Here is a 27,322-nt window from a genome sequence, read left to right as displayed (position 1 = left end):
AGTTTCTGTTCATAGTACCCACCTGAAAGACAAAGAAAATTTTGGAACAATAGCAAAGCTTCGATAAAAGCTTAGGAGAGGATTTCAAATAATTTTCAAGATTTGAGCGATAGCTCTTAATAAATGAGAAGGAAGTGTTTCAAATTTGGATGGCATCATCAACAACGTCATCTTTCAATATTGGGTCAAAATACATCCCTTAGTCATCTACAGAGGCTCATTTGTTGTGTTCCAGAGGGGTCAAGAATGTACACACAGGGTAGGTTAGTCTTGAAGCAATCCATAACTTGTATTTCCTTACAGTTTTTATCACAAGAAAATAGCACATTGGTCTATCTACAAGTCAAACTATGGACAGACTGCCTATCTCCCATGATTTTCAACAGTCCTCTGAAGAGAACCTCTCTTTGGCAGACCTGGCAGCTGCAGCTTCATCATGGTTACACTGGGTAATTGGAAGGTGAATGGTTTAAGACCAGGGAACACTTCTCTGGAGTGACTCAGACTTTAAATTGGATGAATTGTAGTTTTCATCGTACCAGATTTTCCATTCAGGCATACACGAAAAATGTGAAAATTGTATTCCAGTGACAAATCTCCATTAAAACACAATGCATGTTAACTTATGCAGCATCACATATTCCTTTATGTACACACATGTTACAGCATGACAATTGTCATAAAAAGTTTTCCAGGGAGAGGAATCAAACTGAACCAAGGACCGATTCTATTCTATGAAATTGTCGTACCAGTTTTTAGGAATTTGAGGCAGGTAGTCTCATCCATTCTTAAGAGCTGGAATTATGTAGAGTTGAGTACAGATAAGATAGTGATAGTCAAATCCAATGGATAACAAACTTGATTTAAAAAATGAAACTGAAAATTAAAACCATGATTTTACAATAATTCTAAATCATTTTTTGCAGCCTAAAATCATTGTGCATATGTATACTCTTTCCGCACAAACCATGTAAAATAATGAGAAAAACATTCCTCAATTCACCCACTCTTCATTTTTTCAAGCTTCGATAAAAGCTTAGGAGAGGATTTCAAATAATTTTCAAGAGAGCTGATAAGGAATTTCTCCTGCAAAGAGATGAAAGGCAAAAATCTTAATACATATTAGAAATAATTTCTTGAAAGAATGCCTATTTACAACAGCACGCTAATCAGTTGGGACCAAAATTAATACAAAAAGCACCAATAAATTTAGTAAAACTATAGACCATAAATTTAATTCAATGTGAAAATAAAGTAGATGAAATCTTAATATCTCTGACTAACTACATCTGTTTCAGAATGCATACATTGTTACCATAGACGCTTCAAAAAATAGACAAGATTTTTTATTCAGTTATCATTAGGTTCGTTTTGTTTTGTATTTAAGGAGCCTTAATCATTTAATTTCATACAAAGAACTTTCATATTAAAATAAAGAGAATAATTTGCATATTAATTGTTGTATGCTTTTTTTAATCCCAAATATAAGAGGACAGTTTGCTTGTAAGGCCCTGCTCCCCCCCAGAAATAAATTCTGGATCCAGCCCTGATGGTTACAAGTAAAGTTCAACATATTTCAAAACATGGTTGCATGCAGAAGTGGCTGGTAACCTCAATATGTGGTGGTGTACTGACCTTCACACCTCGCGAGGTTACGAAATATTACCATTTTAAGACAAATGTCTATATTTTGAAGCATGAAATACAAGGGTATTTTCTTTACATAAGGTACTGTCTAATTCCTAAATTTAGGTTTTTTTGAAACTTAAGTTTATTCCATCAATAAGCCTCTTTTGATACTGATATATTTTTTAGTCTGCAAGTATATGAGCAAATATTGGTCCATGTTAAAAAAATGCTTCTGATGATAATGCCCAGCTTTAATTTTGGGTTGCAAGTTGCTAACTGAAACGTCAGATTAATTCAAATTATTAATTCAGTAATAAGCTGGAGAAGATCCACAAATATATTATTGTTATAAAGAAGAGTAAAGGGTGAAAAATGGGGAAATTGTATTTTTTGGTAGGTATAGTCCTGCCTGGTATTTGTGTACGGTTTAACCAATGGCGACCTGTGGAACCACCTTTGGAACTTGCAACAGGTGACCTATAATAGATGTACATATGTAGTTGCTTGTTTCCCACATGAATCGACAGTCCATTCCACCCAAACTCTCCAGTATTTTTAATAAACTACCCCAGTTAAAATTTACACAAGCAATCATGGGTGGGATGCAGCTGTCACCTCATAGGAAACTTCCATAATGCTAAAAAATACCGCTTAATCACTCTATGGGGCCTGTAAATTTAAAATCTACACAGAGGAGAGGATATTTAGACAAATGTAAAGCTGAAAAGCCAATGAATAGTTAACAGTTTGAAGAGCTTGACATTTGAAAATCTCAAGCCCTTCAACTGTTAATGCTTTAGCTACTATACACCAGATAAATCTGCCTTCATATACCGTACTTCTCTGAATATAGACCCCCTTTTTTTTTCAAAAATGCCCGTGCTAAAAGTAAAGGGGTGACTATATTTACACATATTTTTTAAATTTTTTTCCCCAAGGCTGAAGCCTCAAAATTAGGGGGGGGGGACTATATTCGGAGAAATACAGTATGTAAGATGAAAAGTTGGCTAAATACCATAATCTTATGAATGTATAAGTACATATGTACTACACAGAAGTAATCAATAAATGATGTGATTCTGATACTATTATTATTGTGGCGGAGCTCTTAGTTTTGAGCGCCACCATGAAGGTCAGCCAACTGGCTGAGGTCATTGCCCTGTGACCCTGAGGTCCCTGCCAATGCCATCAGGGTAAGCAGAGGCTAGCACCAGGAAGGCACCAGAGAAAGAACACTCACGGAAAGGCAACGGAGAAGGACTTCCACATGTGAGAGATGATAGTACACATCTGTATTGTTTGCCATCGGAATAAACATGGTCAAAATTATTTCCATCTAAATTATTTAAGTGAGGTTAATTACAGAACTATCCCAACCCCCTTCAGTTATTATTGTTATTATTTAAATTATTATTGAATGAAAGATCTAATTACTTATGATATCTTTTACATTTCCAAAGGGCAACTACTAACCTAACCTTCCCTTTACATTTGAATAATTGATTTCGACCAACAAAATTAAGAAAAGTCCAATCGCAATATGAATAGAGAAGAAACGACCCAAATTAAGCACAGGTTTGGATAGCAAAAACCAGCATGATTGCAAGGTCAAATTAAAAATTCATAGATGTTTGTATGAACCATTACCTTTGTTGAATATTGAGCTCATATATTTATTTACCTGATGGTATGGAATGAATGGCATCTCTTGCAAGTTGTACACATGGACATTCCCATCATCGTCTCCAGCAGTGACATTCTATAAAAATTCATGAAGTTGATGTAATTAAACTAAAAAAAATCGAATCATGAATAAACCAAGGAAAAATCTGAGCCTCAATTACATAATTCAAAGGGCACATTCAGAAGGAGTGAACACTCGCAGCTCTTGCTCAATAAGGGAGCATAGCATATGCTCAGCCTCCCAGATCAGAAAATGCTGACTGAGCACCACAAAGGACTTTAAGAATCATTTAGCAACACACTATTATCTACCTAGAACTATTTGAACATCAGTCAAGCTCTGATGAGTGCAAAGACAAGTAGCAGCTAAAAAATGGCCGAGTGCTCATACTAACTGCTAATTAGCAGTTGCCTTTAAGGGAAATGCCACGGCAGTTGCAGAAGGGCTCTGAGTGTTCACTCCTGCGGTGGGCATCAATCTGGTTGGATTCAACTCTAAATCAGTATTTCAGTCAACTAAGGAGTTTTCTCAAGAGTCAAAGCAAGAAGCTATTTCAGTCTTACACTACTGTAGGCATCAAAATAATAATAATAATAATAATGTTTATTTGTCCAGAGATCTAGAAGTACAAGGGGTACACTGGATATAGGACACGTCAAGATAAAAATATATATACAATAAATACAAATATACAATGATGCAGGATACATCAAAATTTGTTTAAGAATTCATCTACAGAATAATACATTCTTAATTTCAAGAATGTATTATTCTGTAGATGAATTCTTAAACAATGTGCCGCTGTACTTTGAAAATTTATACCCAGGCTCAGTGCATGCCATAATAACGAATATTACGTCATTTTAAAGAGAAACTTATTCTAAATTCTGCATATTTTTTGTTTTATGCAAAATTCAAAAATGTAGACACACCAGTGCAATAAATGACTCCGCACACCGTAAAATTAGCCGTTTTGTCAACTTTATGAACTTTGTAACTCAACCTAGGAAACACTACTACATCTACAACATTCATCTTCCACAATAAGTTGCAAACATTAATTCAAATTAATAAAATGGCTGCTATCAATAAAAGTGTTTTTATCAATTTAATTTTTGCGTGGAGTCATTTTTTGCACTGTCGTGTCTGCATTTTTGAATTCTGCATTAAACAAAGAATACACAGACTTTAGAATAAAATTCTCTTTAAAATGACGTATTATTAATTATTATGGCATGCACTGAAGCCCAGATATAAATTTGCAAAGTACAGCGGCACATGATTTTGATGCCGTCAGAAGGTAAACTGCTTAATATGGATGGCATGATACTGAAACCTGCACAAAAAAGTCTGAGGATGCAAGCAAGTATCCTTTGACTTAAAGAGCCATACTCACATTTCCCCCATTGGTAAACTCAACTGTGGTATAAACAGTTCCCTTAGCAATGTACGCAACTCTCATTGGGTACTGAATCTTTTGACTCAAGTCCCAAAGAGCAAGCTCATTGCCGCTAATGCTCACAATGATAGTAGAATGCACTGGTGACCAGACTGCTTTCATAACAGCTTCCTACAAGAAAATATAACACATGCTTTATCCACTACCTCATTCATAAATAGTTTTAAATTTTTTCAAAGATCCAAAAGGACGTGAAACAAACCATTGCAGTTCGAATGAGCAATAAAGGTTCTTCCACACCTTTGATCCATAATCTCATAGTCCAATCACCTCCACAAGTCAGCAATATGTTTGGGCAAAAGGGAGAAAATTGAACGGAATATACCGGGCCTTGATGAGCCATAACTATATCCAGAAAATTGCTCTTGCAATCCATGGAGCACTGTAAATGAAAGGAAATTATTATTTCACAAAATGTTCTTAGTTAAAATCGCTCCATATTCCTTTTCAATCAGTCAAAATTAAAATGAGCTACTGCATTAATTCATGTACATATGAAGTTCTGATATCTGGTACACCGTTAAAATCAGTATTAGCATGCATATCTAGATTTGTAAATCCAAAAGACTTATGCAAACCCAGGAAGGGCCAAAAAACTCTGATATTAACACTTTTTGATTCTTGCGTATTCCTCTCAACCTTCCACCTTGTTACCTATATTGGTAAAACAATGAATTAAAATGACACCAAAAGGTGTTTGACTTGTGCTGGGTCAATGAAAATGTGACTCTGGCAATACATGGGCATGTAAGAGCCATACTTACATTTCCTCCATTCATAAACTCAACTATGTTAACAGTTCCCTTGGCTATGTTCGCAACTGCCATGGGGTGCTAAATCTTTTGACTCAAGTTCCAAAGAGCATGAAGTGGTTTTCAATTAGTTTCAATAGTGCCAACCGTGCCCAATAGATTAAAAGGCATGAACATTTGGAGTATGCTCCTATACGGAAGTGAGGCATGGACAATGACCGCAGCGGAGAAAGCAAGGATAGAGGCCTTCGAAATGTGGTGCTACAGAAGAATGATGAAAATCAAATGGATCGACCGAGTTAGTAAGGAGGAAGTCCTAAGAAGAGTGGGAGAGAAGAGAAGCCTCCTGAAAACCTTAACAAGAAGACGGAACAACCTTGTAGGCCACATCTTGAGACATGATGGCCTGATGAAGACAATCGTCGAAGGACAAGTGGAAGGCAAGAATGGAAAAGGAAGACCCCGAACAAAATATATGGAACAAGTAAAGAGAGTTGTGAAAGAGAAGAAATACGTAGGTGTGAAAAGATTAGCTGATAGGAGAACTGAGTGCAGAGCTGCATCAAACCAATCCTAGGATTGTTGACCAGTGATGATAATGATGAGCATGGTGAAAGTTAGTCCACAGTACAGCGGCACATCATTTTGACTCCGACAGAAGGTAAACTGCTTAATATGGCATGATACTGGAACCTGTACAAAAAAGTCTGAGGATGCAAGCAAGTATCCTTTGACTTTAAGAGCCATACTCACATTTCCCCCATTGGTAAACTCAACTGTGGTATAAACAGTTCCCTTAGCGATGTATGCAACTCTCATTGGGTCTCATGATGATGTCACACAAAAAATATTGCTGCGATGGATGTGAGAAATCCTAATAACTAGGTGTCTCCATCTTGAAAGCATGGAATTTGAGCTTCAAAAACTTATTTGGTGGAACCTGGCATGGAGGGTCTTCAAAAATCTTTTAATAATTGACCAATTTTAGCAATAATGGATATTTTTCTGTATTCTGTAAGGCTTATACCCAAATATTCCCAAAAAGACTCATCTAACATGAGTATTTTAACCTAAAAATAAAATATCTGTGGGATATTCAACAACTTTACATTGATGGTTCATAAGCTCCCTAGTCCGACTGTTAACTCATCGATAGTTAAAACAATATAAAATTAAAAAATAACAGGCTGATGCATTTGCACTTTGTACCGTCAGATCCATGGTGTAGTGGCAGATCTGTAATGTATAGAATTTATTTAATGTGCACCACCGCCGAAGGTAGCACTACCCTGAGAAAGACGAGTGGAGGACTCTTGGTACCATAGAATAATAGGACCAGGGATTTGGTGCCTTTAGCCAAGCAATAGCATCCCTGAATCAGCCAGAGAAGCACCCTTTCCACTTATGTGAGATGACAACCAAAATCCACAGCCATCGTGGAATAACTTTCGTTTTACAACTCTACACTGGCTGTAATTAAACTCGCATTAAACTTATTATATCAATATTAGAATTCTGTTTATTTGCTTAACCTGAGCACATATAAATCATTGGCTCTTACCGCTATATGAAGACTGCTATGATTATGGATCATCCATGCAGCAGGGTGGAGTCCTTGTTGAAAATAATAAACTAATTTTTAAACTAAAACTTGCTATTACTAAATCAAAAGGTTTTGCAACCAGTGGATTATGTAAAGAGCAAGCTCTACCCTATAAGCTGTTAGTAACTGGAAATATTCATTTAGTGGGTTAGCAGCCCACACCCCCAGGCTTAATTGAGTACCCGAAACAATTCCATGTGTTCCCCTTAACTACCACCTGGTACATATTTGCATCTCATGTGGTCACTCCAACATGAACTCACCACAGATAAGCATGTAACGATAAATTCTTTCTCTCCCTCCTTTTGAAGTTACAAATTTGAAGATAAGTACTTTTCCAGAATAGGGTGGTTTCCTTTTATTTTTTTATTGCCTAAATCCAAAGATTATTACTCCTGGAATACGCATTTCACACTTGTACATTTTTAAATGACGATATCTATTTTTTGCAATTAAATGAAAAGTGAAAATTTTCAAGCGCGTGAAAACTCAACGGCTAAGTATGAATGCCGGGAAAAGCCCATGTGACGTCATTCTGGTTCCCGCTGCCACAAAGTGAGGGGACCTTGGGGCGAGGACATGTGCGCCGCCAGGCGCAGGCTGCTGATGCAGGCTGCTAGCAGGTAGCAGAGTACCCTGCTAGTAGGTAGCGCTTGGCTTAATTATGGATTATTAATACCTTATCAAACAAAGAAACCTTTCTGACCTTAGGCAGTTTTAATAGGTGATTATTAAGACATGTCTCCCCGAGCTCTGTGCCTCATGCATGCATTGGTAATCTCAGACGATGTAAAACTCCTATCTACTCGTATAGAAACTAGGTCTCTGTGATGTCACGTGGAGTGGCATCGCATGGGTGCCAATCTGGCCTTTTCCAAATGTGGTTAAAATTGACCATAAACATTCGTCTAAACTGGGATTTCTAAAACCAAATAATTTGTATACATATTATGAATACACTAATGGTGGGTAACGAATCGCAATCAATGCCTTTCGTTTTCTTTGATGAAGGAATCTACCCTACTTATGCCAAAATATTTACAAGAACTACTCGCATTCATAGATAAGGTCCCCCTTTTACATCTATGTTTCAACTGACTTATTGCTACGTCAATTACAAGTACATGGTTCCATATATTATTCCAATTTCCCAATATCCCAAGGTCACCAAAAAAAGGTAATTCATAAAATGATGTTTGAACAACAAACTTCAGCCATACCTCCGTAATTTTAATGAGAAGGATTCACAGGCAATGCTATTATGATGAATTAAAAATTTAAATATTTCAAATTAAAAAATATTGGCACCAATTAATATGTATTAATATTTATTATACGAGTAAGGAAAAATTTAAGGCCAACCACCCTTGGTAGGCAGGTGCAAATCTTACCTTGGCTAGAAATCCATGACTTGTACCAACATAATAGATATTGCGATCCATAGGGTCTATTGACAAAGTTAATCCTGAGAGGTAATGATTGCCTTTTATTGTGCCCTCAGCAGATGGTTTTAACTGTTTCTGGGGCCCATACCTTAAGTGAAGTATTTCTGTAAGGATCAAATGAAAGAATATTTTATACCATGTCACAATCTATGTAATATCTAAATAGACAGATATAAAATAATAAAAAAGGACTGCTATGTTCTCTGGCCATTGAAAAATTAACATTAATCACAAAATTAACTAAACAGCTCCACATGGTTAACTAAAGTGTTATAAAAGCTCAAAAATGTTCGACTGAATTACATTCATGTGGAAAAATTTGAGCTGTCTTTTATGTCGAACAAATGATCAATGGGGGCTTTCACTCAATTAAATTCAATTGAATGGGAGCGTTCAAATCTCACAGGATCATCCAAAGAGGGAGAAACATGAACAAAATAAGATGGCAAAAGCACTTAAAAGCAATCATTGCAGTGCATACTTGTGAAAAACAGTGATTGCAGTATCTCTGGGCATTCTTTTTTTTTTTCAATTATATTGTAGCTCCAAAGAGACTGACCAAAACCCCATATACCTGTTACCGAAACCAAAAATTGGGTACAACCATGAATTTTATTTTTATTAACATCTTTAACCATGCAAATTTAGGACACATTGTCCTCTTCAAATTTAATAAGTTAAAAATCACAACTATACATGGCATGCATAGCAAAAAACTAACCAAGCAGGATTTGAACCTCTAGGTAGTGACACAAGTGTTTAATGACGTTAGACATAAGAGGAAACAGCCAGGATAAGTCCTGCAATGTCAGCAATATTTTTATATGCTTATTGGTGAACTTGAGAAATTGAACCACTCAAGAGAACAGCTTGCACCACACAAGACACAGAAGCAGGTAAGGCCATCATTTTGGAAGAGGAGGTGGTTCATAAATTCCCCTTGCAACTTAGTGGTATGCAATACCTCTCAGGGATAATGTGTCTGAGATCTGCTATAAGTAAACAAGTGGCTTTTAGATATTTACCAATTACTTGCAGGTGCTTAGGAAAGATAGAACCAGAGAAGTGGGAAACTTGGAAATTAGAATTCATGGTCATATAGCAGGATTTTTAAGCACACTGCGAACAGCAAACAATGGAAATAACAATTTATGTATAACACACATGGGATTAGCTTATACTCCGCTGCATAAAATTGATCGCCATGTGTCTGTACGTGGGTAGACCAAAAACAACTTGTGAATTCATACCCTGGCAGGATGTCCAACCACCAGTAGCGGATACAGAGAAAACTCAAGGGGGGCCCAAAAGATATCTTGAGTTACTTTTACTTTTATCATAATAAAAATTAATCAAGTCACATGCAGAGCCTCAGAAATTTTTAATTTAAGTGATAATACACATATTCAAGACAATGCCATATGATGATATAAAAAATTACAATTGTGGTTCTGCTATGTTTGCAAATACGGGTGGCCCCGCAAAAGGGGGGGCGTGTGGGCCCTGCGCCCCCCATCTGGTTCCGCCACTGCCAACCATAGAAGTTGTATGGCGTGACGTAACAAATGGTTATGAGAAAACGAGGTATCAAATGTAACCGAAAGTAGCACTTTGGGGTTCGGGAGCATAAGATGCACCTACGCACTAATTTTAGTCACAATCTGTGGAGCCGTATGGAAACACATAGTGGACAGACAAACAGACATCCTCTTTAATATATGTAGATTTTTAAAATTGCTTATTAAGTTGGTAAAACAAAATTTTCATTGGAAAGCCACATTACAGACTGCCACCTTTTCAAAATATTCCAGGAATAACAAGGGAAGGAATGGCCTTCCCCAAGACCCTCACCCCTGGGATGCCCATCCCCTTCACCTTCCTCCATAATCCACCACTGACAATGCAAAGCCATTAAAATGTGATTCATACTCTTGCATTACTACATTATATCTAAAAATAACAACGTAATCAACGTTAGTCATTTCATAAACTTACGTGAACAGGCAGACTCATTGCAAATGTTCCAATAGCATATGCGTCCATCATTACCAGATGAAATGAGCACTTCCTCTTCAGTAACAAAATCATCATGAGTCACCCACTCAAGAGACCACACTGGACCAATGTGAGAGACGCTATTGGAATAATGAGAAATCATAAGGAGGAAATGATCACTTTAGATGGATGGAAAGCAGTATAGAAATTTCACTCAATATTTTATAATAATGGGACGATGTCTCACCAACTACTTTTAATTGGCATCTTTGTACCAAGAGTAGCATGTATGATCCATATTGAGCCATCATGGCAAGCCGCAGCTAGCAACTCAGGTTGATCTTGTGAAAATTTGACATCATTCACGGAATGGTCAAACTTGTAAAACTGCTCGGGCTGGCATGGATTTAGCAAAGACCAAATGCATACTAATCCTCCAGTGAAATCATGGAAGTCAAGGGTTCCATATCCAACAGCTAAAGCACCCTGAAAGAAAAATTAGAAAAATGGATGAGGAATAATTCACATCAGAGGATTTTTGCTTCGCCAGATCTACTCACTGCACTTCCACAACGGGACAAATATCATTTAAAATATGTTATTCACTGTCTTTCAACCTGAAAGTTGCTGTGGATAGGTGAGGGTAAGTGGCAGGCATGAGAATAACAAACATTCAGGATAAGGGGGCTAGCCCTAAGCCACCTCACACTTAAAGGACCTAAGTTTGAGGGTAAAATGCGTCCACAAAGAATTGCATTATAAATTATACCTGTGGCCACCATAAAATTCTACTTAATTATACGAGGTCTTCAATATTAAATCTTTCAATATTCCTATACCTTAGACAACAGCAGTAGTGAATCCAGGATAGGAAAAAGAGGGGGGGTGAGGTGGGGGGTCTGGGAGGGTAGCCTCTCAGCAGTAGTGGGGGTCCAAACAAAATTACCAGGGTATATTGGATACACCAGGGGGGGCTATAACCAGCCCCATTAGCCCTTCTCTGGATCTACCACTGGGCAAGAGTGAGCCATACCCTTGACTATCCAGACCAATTTTGAAACTCTGGGTGGGTGCGAGATAGGTAAAATTAAAGCCATATAGGGGACAAATTAAATTGTTGAGAAAATGCTTTGGTTACATTTTTTAAGGCTTTAAGCATCATAAATATGTACTTTACTTGCACTCTATTTTGTTAAAATTGGAGGTAGAACTTTTATAGGTTTTCTAATGGTTAAGGTATAAACCTAAAGGAGTAGAAAACCTATAACAATGTATTAATAACAATAACCCACAGGTTACATGTAAAACTATCTCAACCTCAACACCTTGTGTGTATCTTAGAACAAACAATAATTGTGCATGCTGTGAAAGGGAATAAGAGCATTAACATCAGAAGGACAGCACACCACCAAGAAAGTTGGGCAGGACAGACCAATAATGTTTTCTAGCCTTATGGACTTTTTTCATCATAAATGTCCTGTTTGAAAACACATTTTAGGAATTATGCCATGACCGAATAACTCATTATCAAAAAAATTCGTCACACTAATGCAATTTTCAATTGAACTCAAAGAAACATGAAAATGTTTCTGATTTGGGCAACCCAAAAAGTGGGAGAAGCTCCTCCCATCAGAGAAATATCATATTTAAGTTTCCATTTTTAATTGATACATTGAAGCTTGATGACACCAGAATGCAAGCATCATGAGAATTTGTACACTTGGTATTAATGATGAGGTGATTTTCAGTAGATATTACTTCTGACAATGGGAAAAGTTATGGAGGAAGGTTAAAAAGAAAGCATTGATCTTAGACAGCTCTTTCTTTCATTCTTCCAGTGCTTATTTTAAGATCCCATAGCACCCTGGCACAGCCAAATGGGACGGTGGTACATCAAAGGTCCAGCTTTCAAGTTTAGATCACAAAACTTCAGTTTTCATAATTTTAATCAAATGAATGATTTAACGAGTAAATACAGAGTAGATCCCACATCATGTGCCACTAGTTTAAAGTATACCGGGACTAGCCACGGTGATAACTTTTACAGGAGTCACCCGTAGTCAAGAGCTCCTCCTCTTTGTGTACTATGTCCGGGCCTGCTCTCCGGCTGTGTCACTGTGCACACGATTGGACTGCTTGTGGCATCATATGCTCTGCAGTCCAGCAACACCTTGTCCGGTAGTGTCCACAAATATCCACAGGGAAGAATGACGCCTTGGTAGCTTAACTGGCTAAAGCACTCAACCGGAAATCAGGGGATCTGGGTTCCAATCCTGGTCAAGGCGGATGATTTTTTCTCTGTGGATCTTTTGCACGATCATGTGCCACCCCAGGGGAGATGTGCTTGACACTGATTGGAATTATTCCAATCAGCTGTCATTACAAACGGCTGACTCTGAGTAGTTGGGTCCATTTTAGATTACCTAGGTCAGCTGAAGCCAAAAACTATGGAATGCTACAAAAATGTTGAAATTGATCTCTTCTACCAAACTAGTCTTCAACATGATAAACAGCGAAGGCAAGTTCATGACCATGAACTTTTGTGATCTAAAAAAGTTGACCAGTCTGAATCAACATTTGCATGCATTTTATCAAGCTGATTTTAGTATACCAACCTCAATAATAGGATTCCATGAAATCGAAGTGACAGCTCGATTGGCAGTATCAATACAACTAAAAGCCCAAAGCTCCTCAATATCATAATGAAATTTGCTGGTTTTGTCATGGGAACCTAGACCAAAAAAGTATATAATAATTAGTTCTTTAATGGGAACTTACTAAGAATACATACCAATAAAAAGCAACCAAAATATCATCAGTGGAGAATTTGATACAACCATATTAATAGAGTCATTCAATCATACCCTTTGTCATTCATTAAAAGAATTTATTCGGTAGATGGAAGGAAAGATAGGTTATGAAAATTTTTTCCCCATTCAACCATTCTATCATAATTTTCAAATAAGAAATAGTTAAAGCTCTTGTTAAGACAGAAGCGCTCATTGCGAAAAGGAATTCCGCAGGAGATTATAAACAAAAATGAACCAAGTGAGGTCAACCCACAAAGCGTAGGAATAACTAAGCTGCAGTGATCTACTTTTTCAGAGTCAGTGACATCATCAACTTATCTGGGAAAGGGTTAAGGCCATTGATTTTTCACCAAAAACAGCTCAAGAAGTTGGCGACAGATCAAAAAAATTAATTTGGGTCACTTTAAGTATCAAGTACATACTATCACAATCAAGAATAATAAAAAAATAGTGAAGGAGCCCATTTAAGAGAAATAGTTCCACTTTTTTGTTTTAGATTGATTTCTATGAATGCTAATATTACCTGCATCAGGATTTCTCAAGAACTTGGTTTGTTTTTCTGAGTAATTATTTGAAGCCAATAGTCTTTCAGTTATGATGCATGCGTGTTTAAACTGACGGAGTTTCACAGTCTTACTCATTTGCTCTTGTTGAGTTGGCTGAACAACTTTGTCAAACTTACTCCAAAACTTGGACTTCTTTCCTAAGGGGAAAAACGTGAAAATTATAGAGCATTGCATATACTAACAAGTTTGTAACTACTTCAATTTAAACAGCAGCCCTAAAAGATTTGCCAAAGTTCATGAAGATTATCTCCAGATCATTGAATGAATGGCAATTTTGTAAGTGACAAATATGCACCACTGGCAGTGGCAGTGCTAGGGGTGGGCAAGAGTGGGCCAGGGGCCACCCAAATTTTTTTCGGACACACTGGCCCATCCAAATAAGACGGACAAATTTCAGAATCAAAGTCTGAAGATAAACTTTATTTTGTAAAATTAAAATAAATTGTATACATTTATAGGCATGAGGAAAACCACTCTGTTAATTTGCTACATAATTTTGTATTGTCCATATTCACTCCACAAAATAAATCAAATACAATCAGATTAGATTTTATGACGAAGAAGGCCCACCCATTGTCTTACCCACTATAGTGGCTCTAGCATGTTCACATGGGTGGGCCAGTACTGTTCACAGGGTACCTCAATTTCCACATATTTCATCAAAAGTGGACATTATTAGGTCAAAGAAGTCAGAAAGCATCAGAATTTTTCACAACAGATTTCAACTAACTCACCCATCTGTGAAACAGGCTTTTTATCCAATGATGAGCAATATAGATCCCAATTTGACACAAATGTAGAAACATCCTAGAATTTTCAATATTAATTAACAGTCAAAAGTAAGCTTACAAATTAAGAAAAAGCATTGAAAGGAAAATATCTACCACAATATTTTAAGTTTCAAAAATAAATTGTAAGTAATATGCATGTGTAAATTTAATAGTGATGGCGAATGAATTGCACTACATCTAAGAAAATCAAATTCTAGTCTCTAATTTTCAAAAATCAAGTCTATTTGTGAACACCCACCACCATTATCACAGGTGATGTCATTGTAGATTCATCCCTCTTTAAACTTTTCATCGTCTGGGTAGAATGGGAAACTTTTTCAACAAGTTTCCTCTGAAGCTCACTCTGTAATACAAATACGCTGGTGATAAAATGCAATGAAACAAATTTGGTGTTCTTCGGTATGGTATTCAAACATTTTAAAATGTAATGAAGCAATGTGCAATTCATCACAAGTTCAAAAACTGATTATTTGCATCCCAAGTGTCAATTTACTCCATCATGTTCAACGCAGTTTGACCCGTTTAAAGTATACCGGGACTAGCCGCAGTGATAACTTTTACGGGAGTCACCCACAATGCACAATCGTGCGAAAGATCCACAGAGAAAAAGTCATCCGCCTTGACCTGGATATATCGGCTCCACCGGTGACCATCCTATGGCCACTCTGTGAGCCCACAGCAGCAGTGACAACTACCAGCCGCTGTTACCCTAGCCTGAAGGCTGGCAGTGGCAATCAATGGTTCATTTCCGACTCGAATTCTCTACCTAACTTTCCCCTTATAACACACACCGTCACCCTCCTTCCCATTTCCATTGTTTCTTTTTTATTTTAGTATGTCATTCCAGATCCCTGTCACTAGTGAGGGGGTAATGTAGCAGTAGCTCCAACTGGTGGTGCTTTGTAGCATTTATTTAATACATACTACAGCCAAAAGGAAGCACTGCTTGGAGGAAGATGTGAGGAGGACTCTGGGCACCCTCAAATACCAGGACGAGGGATTAGGCACCCTTAGTTGATAGTAGCATCCCCGATTCTGTTGGAGAAGGACCCTCACTGCTTGCGCGCAATGACACCAAAAAGTCTGTGGCTATCACTGAATCAATGGAGTTTATCATGCCTACACTGGAGGTAACGTACTGCATAATAAACTTATGTTAATATTTAGGGTACCGTATATTTGCTCACCACGAGCACACCCAAACCCAACTCAAAATTCACCACCCATTTTACCATAACAATTATTTATCACTTGTAGGACACTCGGCATTGATTTGGGAGGATATTACCCATAGAAGTGGGGAGCTTGGGATTCATTGTCACATAGCAGGATTTTTAGGTAAAGGAATAAAGCAGTATGGTGACAGTGGTGTATATAGGTACCAATTTCTGTATACTGTGCATGAGATCAGCTTATACCCAGCTCCACAACATTAATCGTTACGTGTGTATGTACATGCGTAGACCAAAAATCTCGTTTGAATGCATACCCCAGTAAAAAGGTTTGCACCGAGCGGATTAATGGGTAAGTATAGTATCCAAGGTTCCCACTCTAACTACATTATAAAATTCACAGTTTTTTCCAGGTTTTCACGGTCTAAATGTCATCAAATTCACGGTTTGTAGATAAGACATTTTAGGCAGAAATATTGATCACGTAACAATCATTGGCCACACGTTAACTAAAAGTGTAACAAACGCAACAGATGCCTTGAATGCAAACTCAGAAATGAAAGTGCTATCTCTTATGACGTCACCTATAGTTAGCAAAATTCAGGTCCTGCTAAAGGGTGTGTGTGGGAAAATGGAGAGAGCAGGGTGGCAGGGAAGTGAAGAAGTGCCTGATTTTTTGCCAGTGTTAATGTCTTCCAATCGCAGGATTAAGGTGAATGTGCTGTCATGGCACACGGACCAATTAATAATTGCACTTCGAATACACGTGTGCAGAAAAATGCGTGGACAGTATCTGCATGTGACTCGACCTTGAAACGTGATCAAAACATCGATTTTTCTTTCAATCTGTCTACCATAGTTCTACAATCAAGTTTGAGATATTTCTAAGGTTTTATGACGAAATTCACGGCTATTTCCAGGTTTTTTCACGGTAGACAAAATTCACGGCTTATTCACGGCTTTAAGGTTTTCACGGTTGAGTGGGAACCCTGAGTATCATTTGAGTTTTATCCCTGTGAGAGTGTCAAGAGGTGTGCCTACTTGGCAGGCTGTACAACCCAGAAGTTGAATGATGTGATGTAACAAATGGTAATGAGATAACGATGTGAATGATGCATCAGATGCAACCATAAGTAGCACTATTGGGTTCGAGAGTATGAGATGTACCAACTTTGGTAGCAATTAGTGCAGCCATATGGAAATGCCTAGCGGACAGACAAATAGACATCCTCTTTTATATATATAAGATAGGTAGAAGGTAGATTTTACATGTGATATATAAGAAATATTTCAAAACGTACATTAATACTTAGGGAAGAGAAAGACAAAGCAAAGGCTCTAAGTTATTTTGTACCTGTTATTGTTTTTTCACCTCCTTTCTCTTACCTTTTCATTTTCTCTGTAGTGCTTCTCTCCTTTATCCCTAAATTTGCTGTCAATGCAGAGTATGATAAAAGTTTTGGTTTCCCTGAGAAGTACTTTGAATGCATCATCTCCAATTGGTTTGGCTAGATTCTTTGGAATTTCTAAACCGGGCTTCACTGCAGAGAAAAAAAGAAACCGCTAGCAGCTAATTTCACCATCTTGAATATTGTAAAAACAACAAAATTATTTCAGATCCTTCTATTTCAATGGCATAAAATCACTCATACAACTGAAATGAATAATTTAATTATAAATACCAAATTTTGTGTCCCAATTAGTCTGCCAAAAGAGGCATAGATAAATGAAAAAGTGTAGAGAAGAAAAACAAAATAAAAATGCGAACTTTTGAACTCATTCGACTACTTTTTATTTAAATATTTCACGGCTATATTCTAAAATATTTTAACTTCCAATACATTTCCACAATCTATGATTATGAACCCTTTGCAAATGTAAAAATTCATAAATATGCCAGTGATAGATCTCTTCCAGTGACGGATTTTGGATCGGGACAATAGGGGGGGCTAAGTAGGGAGTAACCTCCCAGCAGTAGTGGGAGGTCAGAGCAAAATTACTATCCTGTCTAGTGTAAATTGGATACCCAATGGAGGGCTATAGCCACCCATAGCCCCTCTTTGGATTGGCAACTGGATAGTAACATACCAAAAGCATGCAAAATAGGCCCTAATTTTAGAGGTAATTTGTTTTTTAATTTGTTAAAGTAGGTTAAAGTTATTTTACCACACCTTGGGCATTAAGTACAGTTTTATGCACCATTGAATTTTTTACGGTTAAGCCTGTGTATCTTCAGAATACTTTTGACCAATAAAACATAATTATCATTATTATTACTACGGGAAATTTGCCAGTAGGCCAGCCAGTCAGTCTTGTTGACATTTTTGCAAATCATAAAACTTGCAGAAGTTTTCAAATGTTTCTGTAGAGAAAAAAGCCCATAGTTCTCTAGTCACTGACTGCACAAAAAACAGACTTGGCATGGATCGTACTTGGCACAAATAGAATATTCTAAACATGCTTGTTTATCAACTAATGCCACTGATTGGCTGTTTGAAATTGTTATCATGGGTTTCTATGCTAGTGTATTTGTCTGCAGTGGCATAAATATGGGGGGGGGGGGGGTGAGGGGATAGAACCCACCCCCCCAAAAACTCAGAGAAATAAAAAAATTATTTAAAGCTATTTTTTAGTTTTGATGTATAACAACTACATCTGCTTAAAGTCACATTTTTAGTTCCAAAATGATGTAAAATGTATTTCCAGGCATGTCATTTTTCAAAAATGTAACCAGATTTTGCCTGGGGGGAAGGGTCGCCATCCCATCCCCCCCAAGGCATATTCCTAGTTATGCCACTATTTGTCTGAATGCAAATTTGTCATATATTGTAGGTCTGTTGATGGTCAAGCATGCTTCGTTTTCATATCACTTGATATACAGCCAGCCCTCCACAAAAAATACTAATATTAAACATGCATTGGAGACTTTGAAATGAGTCTTGTATTATTTATGAAAGAACGTCTTCATATGCATAGGTAGGTACCAAAACTTTGCAAGTTGTCTACTAAGGATTATGTTGCAATTTTTTCATACCGCTGTTTTTTAGCATATCATCCTCCACTATGGGTATATTTACTTTTTCAAGGTTTTCATCTTCAGTGAATGATCCAGAGTCTTTGTATTTCAGGTCTTCCACCTGCAAATAATTAAAACAAAGTCTAAATTAATTGACAACAGCAAACCATTGGTGGTGAATCATGTTATCACATGGCTTTTACTTGATAATTCAAACTTAAAATTTCAATGAAAGTTGCAAGTATGTATATGAACTCATTACCCTGGATGTCATAATATTCAAAGTCAAATACTTTTTAACTAACACAGAAAGCAACCAACCTGCACCATTCTTGGTGCTTCTCGCATGTAAAGATGAAAAGGATCACCCAATGGCTCTGGTGTAACATCTTCATCTTTGTAGAAAACCTATAATATATATATATAACTTTTCATAAATCAAAAATCACTGATTGAAAAATTTTAGTGACATTCACGATAAAACTTTTGCACTAAGCATAAAAATAAATTTATACTCATGAACAGAATTTAGCAAATAACCAAATGCAAGACACCAGTCAACCTTAAAAAGGACACTCACAAATTGCACTTTCAGGTGAAAATTTCATAGAGAGTAAAATGACCTCAACTTTACTTCCCTTTGAGCACATTCCAAACCTAGATCCGGATAGCTTAATTCGCTAAAGCAGTCTGAGGGGGGTTACGGTCTAAGTCCAAGTCAAGAAGCAATTTTTCCTGAATGAAATTTTTGCACAATCACATGAAATTACAGCCATTATTTTGGATGCATTGAGTTTGTCTTGGCTGCAACCTAATTGGGCATCCCCATTTATTCAACCTAAGTCTAGGAAAAATATAAGAGAAATAACTAAACTTCTTCTCTTCACTGACAACACTACTTTCCAAGCAATAACAAAATTAAGAAAGAAAATAGCGGGGTGAGTGGGGGTATGGAATACCCACCAGGATAAGTGGTAGGTGCGAGATTAATAAATTGCGGAATTTTGAGGTAAATGGTTCAAAATTGTGAGGTTTACGGCTTTCTGAGGGATATTTTATTAATCCTTACACTATTATATTAGTAATAACAATCCAATTGAGTAAAATGGATTAAACTTAAAAATTTCTCTGAGCTCTGGGGGGGGGGGGGGGTGTTAATCCCCCAAACCCTCCCCCCCTCGATGCGCCACTGGCTACTGACAACATACTTTCATTAGTGGAAGTTCCGATTCATTTTTTTGTCACTATGATCAAAACAGCAAGAAATGAACATCATTCATTTACGTAATTATAATAAACAACACAGAGGATGATTAATTGAATAGCTTTCCCATCCTTAACCCTTGGCAGGAAAAATGAAAACTGAACAAAAAATTGTTCATGTATTTAATTTCTGGTTCAAAAGAAGTATGTGCTTTTATCAGGTGTACCAAAACCAACTTCAAAATTTCAAATCTGTTCAAAAGACCTCAAAGAAACCACTTTTTTATATCAGCTTTTATTGAGGCAATTCAGCCATTACAGTAGGCTGCATTTCCCTTCACAATTCAACTTTTGCAATGGTATAACCTCTGGTTTTCTCAATATCTACCCCAATCTCTTGAAAACTAGATCCAAATTGCTTTTGTAGACTAATTTAGACTAAAACCCATTTTCTATCACTCCATTATATAGAGAAAATGCGTGTATCATGATCATTATGGGTAAATTTAAGAAGTCTCACAAAAGTAATGGTAGTCATTTTTCAGTATTTCAAGACCAAATACCTAATGAACTTAAACTACTCCCAAGATCCCTAAGCCTGCTTGTTCACCCCCAAGGGACCAAAGTAAGTTTCCTCACGAAGGTAAAACCACCACATTTTTCTTATGCTATAATTTCACCCGAAGTATCCTAAAAGCTCTAATTCACCAGGTAGTACCATATTTATCTGAATATAGTCCCCCCTTTTTTTCCAAAAATGCCCATGGTAAAGGTAAAGGGGGGACTATCTTCAAATACATTTTTTAAATTTTTCCACAAACTGAAGCCTCAAAATTATAGGGGGGGACTACAGTCAGAGGGGGACTATATTCGGAGAAATATGGTAATTCCTACCATGTGGTACATTCGGAAACAAAAATTGTGTCAGGCTCCTTGCAGCTATGCAATCCCCAGTATCAACTATTTATTATTTTCCTAGCTTCCATCTACTGTCTTTCTACCTTTAACTATTGGCTTCGGATAATTAACTTGCCTGATGATGCAACATCTCACTGCTCTAATCTCTTGTCACATGCTTTTTATGGCTGAATACCGTGAAATTTTCAAATTTCCCTCTTTTTATTCTCATTTCCAATATATCTTATGGTAGTAGCTAAAATACATAGACAATGTGATTTAAACCATTTTGGGTCAACTGTGGGATACAGTAGGGGGGACAACGCTCTCTCAGGCGAAGAATCTATCGCTAACGGTGCATAGAAATTCAAGGATGGCCTCAGGAACAAAGAAGGCACTGTCTTCACAAGCAGGATAATCATTCAATGTTTCCCAAAACACTGAATCATTGTAGTGTGATTTTCAGATTTCTTGAGGCGATTCATAAAAATAACGGCACACCTAGGCAGGCATGACAACCCCATTGGTGTTTATCTCTTTCCTCACCTCAGCCATTTTTTACTCGGTAAAGGCTTGCCAAAGCCGCATGTCAGGATATCTAGTGCTGCACAGAGCAGTTGCATTAGCTCACCACAAAATTAAATCATTTTTTTAAATTTCATACCACAAAGTTTTTAGTGCCACAGGGATGGGAAGCAATTAAATTATATGTATACAAGGTGAATGAAATATATGGAACTCTCTCTATAGTATACTACATCTGGTTGTCATGAGTTCGAATTGGAGTGACACCCTCCCCTATCCGAGAGGAGTTGCCATTGCACCCTTGGCCACTTAAGCATATGCACTGATGGAAAGTACATATGTGTGCACAACAATGGCAGAAAAATAGTATGGAAGCAGTCTGTGGTGGTTATTGGAGCATGGAACAAAATAAGTCTTGTTACAATTAGTATGTAATCAGTGGTGGTTAGCTGGATTTCTTCACAGCATTCCTGAGCAGATTCCGATGCCTTATATGGATAGCTTGCAATTTTTTCACATTATAGACCATGAGTTTTGATCGGAAATTTTAAATGCAGACATTAATGTAGAACATTTCTATTTTGTTCCTATTTTACTAATTTCAATGCAAATATTCTGGATTATCATGACCAGAGTGACACTGAACTAACAGATCACACTTCCCTTGAGCCCAATTAATTTAATAAGGAAGATAATGTTAGCACAAAAAAAGCCTTGGCAAGAGGGTACTTAGATTGAGTTTTTTGTTTCAGTGAAATACGAGTGTATTACTCAATAAGCATTCTCAAAGATGTATTTTAAGATATATTGAACAAGTTATCGATACAACAATATGCAAAACGAATCTCTGGAGGGACAGAAAAGACCCAGGCATTGCATAAGTCAATGATTAGTCCCCACATCAATGCTGGCTCCATGTCTTCTTGTCAGTGCACTGCCAACACTGTTACAGTCAAAATTAAATCACTAAAGTTTCAAAATGTACTTTAAATGTATTTAGAAAATGAATATTTAATCTTTCATTTATTGGAGCTCAATTTTTAGGTGTCATTTACTAATTTGATACATAGAGAATCAAGGGCGCAGCTAGAAATTCAGGCTAGGGGAGTTTTAGGCACAACTAGACCTGAGGTGTGTGGTATACCTGTCAGGATAAGTGCCCCCCCCAGAAAACTTTTAAGATAAATGGTTCAAAATGGTGAGTTTTATGACTTTCTGAGGGATATTTTACTAATCCTTATACTCTTCTACAAGTACTTTAATCAAATTAAGTAAAATGGATTAAACTTTAAAGTTTCTCTCAGCTCTGGGTTTATCCCCCAAAACCCCCCCTCACTGCGGCACTGTAGAGAACAACAGTGTTTGAACTGGAACTCCATTGTACCCAGCAAAAAATAAAGATGCCAATACTTACCAATATAAAATTTTTCACATCTAAGTGGGTACCATAAGGTTCACAAGCATCGAAATCACAGTAAATTAGGCGAAAAAAATTTAGCTCTCCAATAACGAATTTCACAATAATGAATTTGCTACTCTCTAAGATCCTTGAATTTCATAACATCGTGGTTCTAATGCATTTCAGTCAGTATCAGTTTATTAACATAGAGAAGGGATGAATGTCCTTTGCAGTTTTTATCCAATTTTAAAGGAAATACAGAAAAACCTCTTCACATCAGAGGGGACCAAAATTTGGGCAATTTGATGCATGGAGGTTCAGTCTAGAGATGTTTTAGTGATAGGCACCATTTTTTCATATCCTACGAAAATGAAAGGCACTGCTGTCTTTTAAACCATAGTATTTATGAGTTTAAACAAACATGCATGCATTAGTAAACATATATTTATTATTTAATAATAACAGAAAGCGAGCGCTACTCCATGATATTTACCATGATTCGTGAGAAAACAACGTGAGCTCTCTTAATTCAACAGTCACTTAAAATTACTAGAATAGTTGGATACCTTTTTTCTTATTTACTGTTAGGTAAGCTCTCATATGGAACAAAATGGTCATAGCTAATGGTTAACGTGAAAATTACAGCATATTAAAGGTGAACAAGAAAAAAAATAAACATGAAACATTTATCGCTGAAAATATCATTCCATGTACGTAATCGCAGCTGCATTAACGGTCTCTAGTTGTCTCGGTACGATTTGCGGAGGTAGTTAGGCTGTTTCGGGGGTGTCTCCTTGGTATGATAAGTGGAGGTTTTACAAGATATAGAGGTTCATTATGTAGAGGTTTGCCTATAAATTTACATGTAAATCTGACGGGACCGTAGGGGTGGCATGAAGTATGGAGGTTTACAATGTAAAGAGGTTCACTACATAGAGGTTTTACTGTAATACACTTGGTTTGAGACAAGAGAAAGAGTATTTACTTTTCAGAGAAAGGGTGCGCATCTTTTAACCTGCACACGCTCAGAAAGCAAAGAGGAAAGCTTCTGCTAAACTTGCTAATGTCTAATTTTCTGGTCACCAGTGACCAAAAAAAGAAGTAGAGAGGCAGTGCAGTTCAGTCAAACCTCGATAAGAGAGAACTGGATACAAGTGAGACTCATTGCCAGGTACTGTCATGTTTACCCTTGAAAGCCTCTAGAAGTGAGAGTACAGGAACCTCTATAAGTGAGAGGACTTTTGGCCAACTTCAAGTGGAGAAGTATGAGCATGCTGTCCAACTCAATGCGGAATGACGGAAAACCTATGTCACACTCATGCTTTTGATTTGTACTATACATTTTAGTTAACATTGGCATGAGGGGAACACCTTCTTCAAGAAATTAACCCTTTCAGTGCAGCGGGCCGATATATCAGCTCTTACATAGTACATCATTTAATTTGCTATTACTTATTAAATGGATTTATTTTACCTCAGTAAACGTACAAATATTCTGTCAATATTAAACAGTTTAACCTCAATAATAAAAAGAAAATGCTCGTGGATATGTAATAAAATATCTCTGCATTGTTTTCTTTTCCTAGTTGCTACATTTTATGAAAATACTCTCCACATTTCTAGCCAGTGCCCCAGGAAGAAGGATAGCAATAAGAGAGTTAACTCACGTATCAATTCCTAGCATACAATACCTCCACTGCAAAATCGCTCAACAATCGCCCACCGAATCAAATCCGCTCATCTAGTAGCCCAACAATATGAATCGGCTCAGCTGGCAGTGTCTGGAGCACAAATGCTCACCTCCAAGCTTGGAGAATAGGAGATAAGTGTTTATGCTCCGGGCACTGCCAGCTGAGTGGATTCACATTGTTGGGCTACCAGATGAGCGGATTTGATTCGGTGGGCGATTGCAGAGCGTTTTTGCAGTGGAGGTATTGAATACCATTAGGTTGACAGGATTAAAATAACTGGTGGTTGAACTCGGACTTTCACCCGGTGGACAGTTCTCCTTATGCTTGATTTAATATGCAAAGCTTTATCAATACACTTTGTACGAGTTAAGAGAGAAAGATACAGAGAGATATTTTTTCACAGAAAATTTCAGAAGTTTACATGCTGTATCTCTCACTCTCCTCCCTCTACTTCCTTATGAGCACCTCTGAAAGTGAGAGAGGTCATTGCAGAACCTTTGTCAGAGAGAAACTGGGGAAGTGAGAAAAAAATGCCGGTCCCTTGAACTCTTTATTTATCATAGTTTGACTGTACATGCAAGTCTTCCCCTGTTAATGAAAAAAAAATGTTGTGGGTTCTAGGGAAGGGATTTGGTGATTCATAATTACATACAGTGGGGGGAGCTAGATGGTGTTGGAGGAACAAGCAACAGAACAGATGATTTTGGTGGAACACTAATTTAAAAACTGAAACTATATTGCTGTATAGTCTTAGTAAATACATCATGAAAGGAATACAGCTGGCAGGGGAAGTGTTTGCCACCAGTTAACAAGAGGTGATGTAAAGAAATAATTAAATTTAGAGCACAGTGTTGCATGGTAAGGAAGTACAATTCAAGGAGAAGACAAGAGTAGGCTTGAAATATGAGAGTGCTAGGAAGAATGAAAAATATAAAATGGATGGAGAGAAAAAGAAACAGAGAAGTTCTAAGCACAGTAGGCAACAAGAGTAGGCAGCCAGGTGAAATTAAAATGAGGCAGAAAATTTGGTTGAACTTGTATTGGGTTTCAAGCGGATAATAGAAGCTGCTATAAAGGGATGAATTCTTGGTAAACATGGAAGGCAGAGTGACTATGAAGGTTTCCTCAGTGTTGAGATTCCAATTTCTTCATCTTCCTGTTTAAACCGTGTCGGTTTCTTACAATTTCACTGGCACTACTACCGGCTGACCTGAAGATGCTGGCAGTAGTAGTGCCAGCATCTCCGCAGTAGTGGTGCCAGTGAAACTGCTGTTGTCACGTAGCAAGTGATGTGGTAGTAACCGGAAGATGGAGAAATTGGGATGGAAGGCAGAGGATGAAGCAGGGTTTATGGATATAATGAAGGAGGTATGCTGAGCTTAAGAGACAAATCTAATAGGAGACTAAAGACCCAACCACATAAATGAAATATAAAACTTGCTCTTCCACTTCCATGAAAAAACTACCTTCGCTTGTAGAATATCCATGACATAAAATATACATGACATTGTTATCGTCATGGATTATCAATCCGGTCAAGTCATAGTGATAAATTGGGGGAATTACTGCTACAAGGAGTCACTTCTCCAAGGTATTTTGAAGAAATTACTAGGAATTGAAACATAAATATTGTTGTCACTCCGCTTTATCATACAGAACAATTGAATTCAATACATGAATTCGCCACCGACTCATCTCATACGGAAAGAGCAAGGCAACAATTTTTTCCCGAATAACGATACCCGACGGGATGATATGAATTTCTACACTCGAGATTCTCATGTTTTGCATTCATATAATATTTTTAAAACAAAATTTACCCTGAGTCTTGACATACCCCTAGGCCGCAATCCACCGCACCACCCTCAGTAAAAGAGGCGGATTCCAGAAAATTTGAAGACATGAACACAAGCAACAACGTCAATCTTTCATCCCTCTCCTTGCTGAAAGCAAACCCAAATCCTGCTTGACTGTAGCCATGGCAACGAGATTGATTTTATGCCACGCCCGCACTGTTCGTCCTATCCCTTCCAAGACGGAATCTCTTCCCTATGCATTTATATATATCATGAAATAACTACGAAAACTGAAAACGGGCATTATCTGCGGATCGTGAATGAAGAAGACTGGAAATCCCTTACCCCCATGACAACGCTTACGGCGGTTGACCCTTTACCAGAGAACAAATAGATTTAATTTACGGAGAGATGTTTAGCGATGTCGCATTGGCGAATTTTTGCTTCCTGCCTCAAAAATAATAACTAGCTAATGCCAACATGTGTTGATTGGTAATAAACGAAGGAGTTCTTTACCAAAAGGCGCTGTCGTTGATGCGGGTGACAGCATAATAATTCATTGCCAAAAGTTACCGGAATTAAGATGAAAACAAAATTTTCCAATGCAACAGCAGCCAAAAGTTACCGAATATCCTCCCTACTGCAATGCATAAACAATTTCACCCCTTCGTCCATTCTTGCCAACCACAAGTAACACTACACACCACACTATTCTCCTGCTGCCATGGGCTGCTTGGCATCTGTTTGCATCACAGAAATATATTGCGCAGCTTCACGGTTGGCGCCTACTGGCGCCAGTGGCTTGGCCAGTGGAAAGTCAGCGGAACGCGAGCTTCTGATGCTTCGCTTCGGATTTGGTTCGCATCGCCTCGCTTAGAGAAACATCTGC

The 27,322-nt window shown here is 37.5% G+C and overlaps 1 protein-coding gene across 3 annotated transcripts; it reads right to left on the bottom strand.

The window, feature by feature from the left end:
* Positions 1 to 107: 107 nt before the first annotated feature.
* Positions 108 to 27,224, bottom strand: LOC124170657 (dynein axonemal intermediate chain 4-like). Of its 3 annotated transcripts, none has more exons than XM_046549528.1 (15): positions 27,138 to 27,224; positions 19,244 to 19,330; positions 18,941 to 19,043; positions 17,293 to 17,447; positions 14,973 to 15,077; positions 14,678 to 14,750; positions 13,901 to 14,080; positions 13,183 to 13,298; positions 10,815 to 11,053; positions 10,568 to 10,707; positions 8,519 to 8,676; positions 4,975 to 5,154; positions 4,710 to 4,883; positions 3,311 to 3,388; positions 108 to 1,086 (listed from the first exon to the last, which is right to left on the bottom strand). In XM_046549528.1, the coding sequence occupies exons 1-15, from the start codon at positions 27,171 to 27,173 to the stop codon at positions 1,000 to 1,002; spliced, it is 1,911 nt and encodes a 636-aa protein (XP_046405484.1). In that variant the 5' UTR covers positions 27,174 to 27,224; the 3' UTR covers positions 108 to 999. The 3 variants fall into 3 exon arrangements, with proteins under 3 accessions (XP_046405484.1, XP_046405486.1, XP_046405485.1); XM_046549530.1 differs by lacking the exon at positions 27,138 to 27,224 and adding an exon at positions 26,950 to 27,118; XM_046549529.1 differs by lacking the exon at positions 27,138 to 27,224 and adding an exon at positions 26,458 to 26,922.
* Positions 27,225 to 27,322: the final 98 nt, after the last annotated feature.

Source organism: Ischnura elegans, chromosome X (genome assembly GCF_921293095.1).
Source record: "Ischnura elegans chromosome X, ioIscEleg1.1, whole genome shotgun sequence".
NCBI classification, from domain to species: domain Eukaryota; kingdom Metazoa; phylum Arthropoda; class Insecta; order Odonata; family Coenagrionidae; genus Ischnura; species Ischnura elegans.
This window is presented reverse-complemented; position numbering and strand designations above follow the sequence as displayed.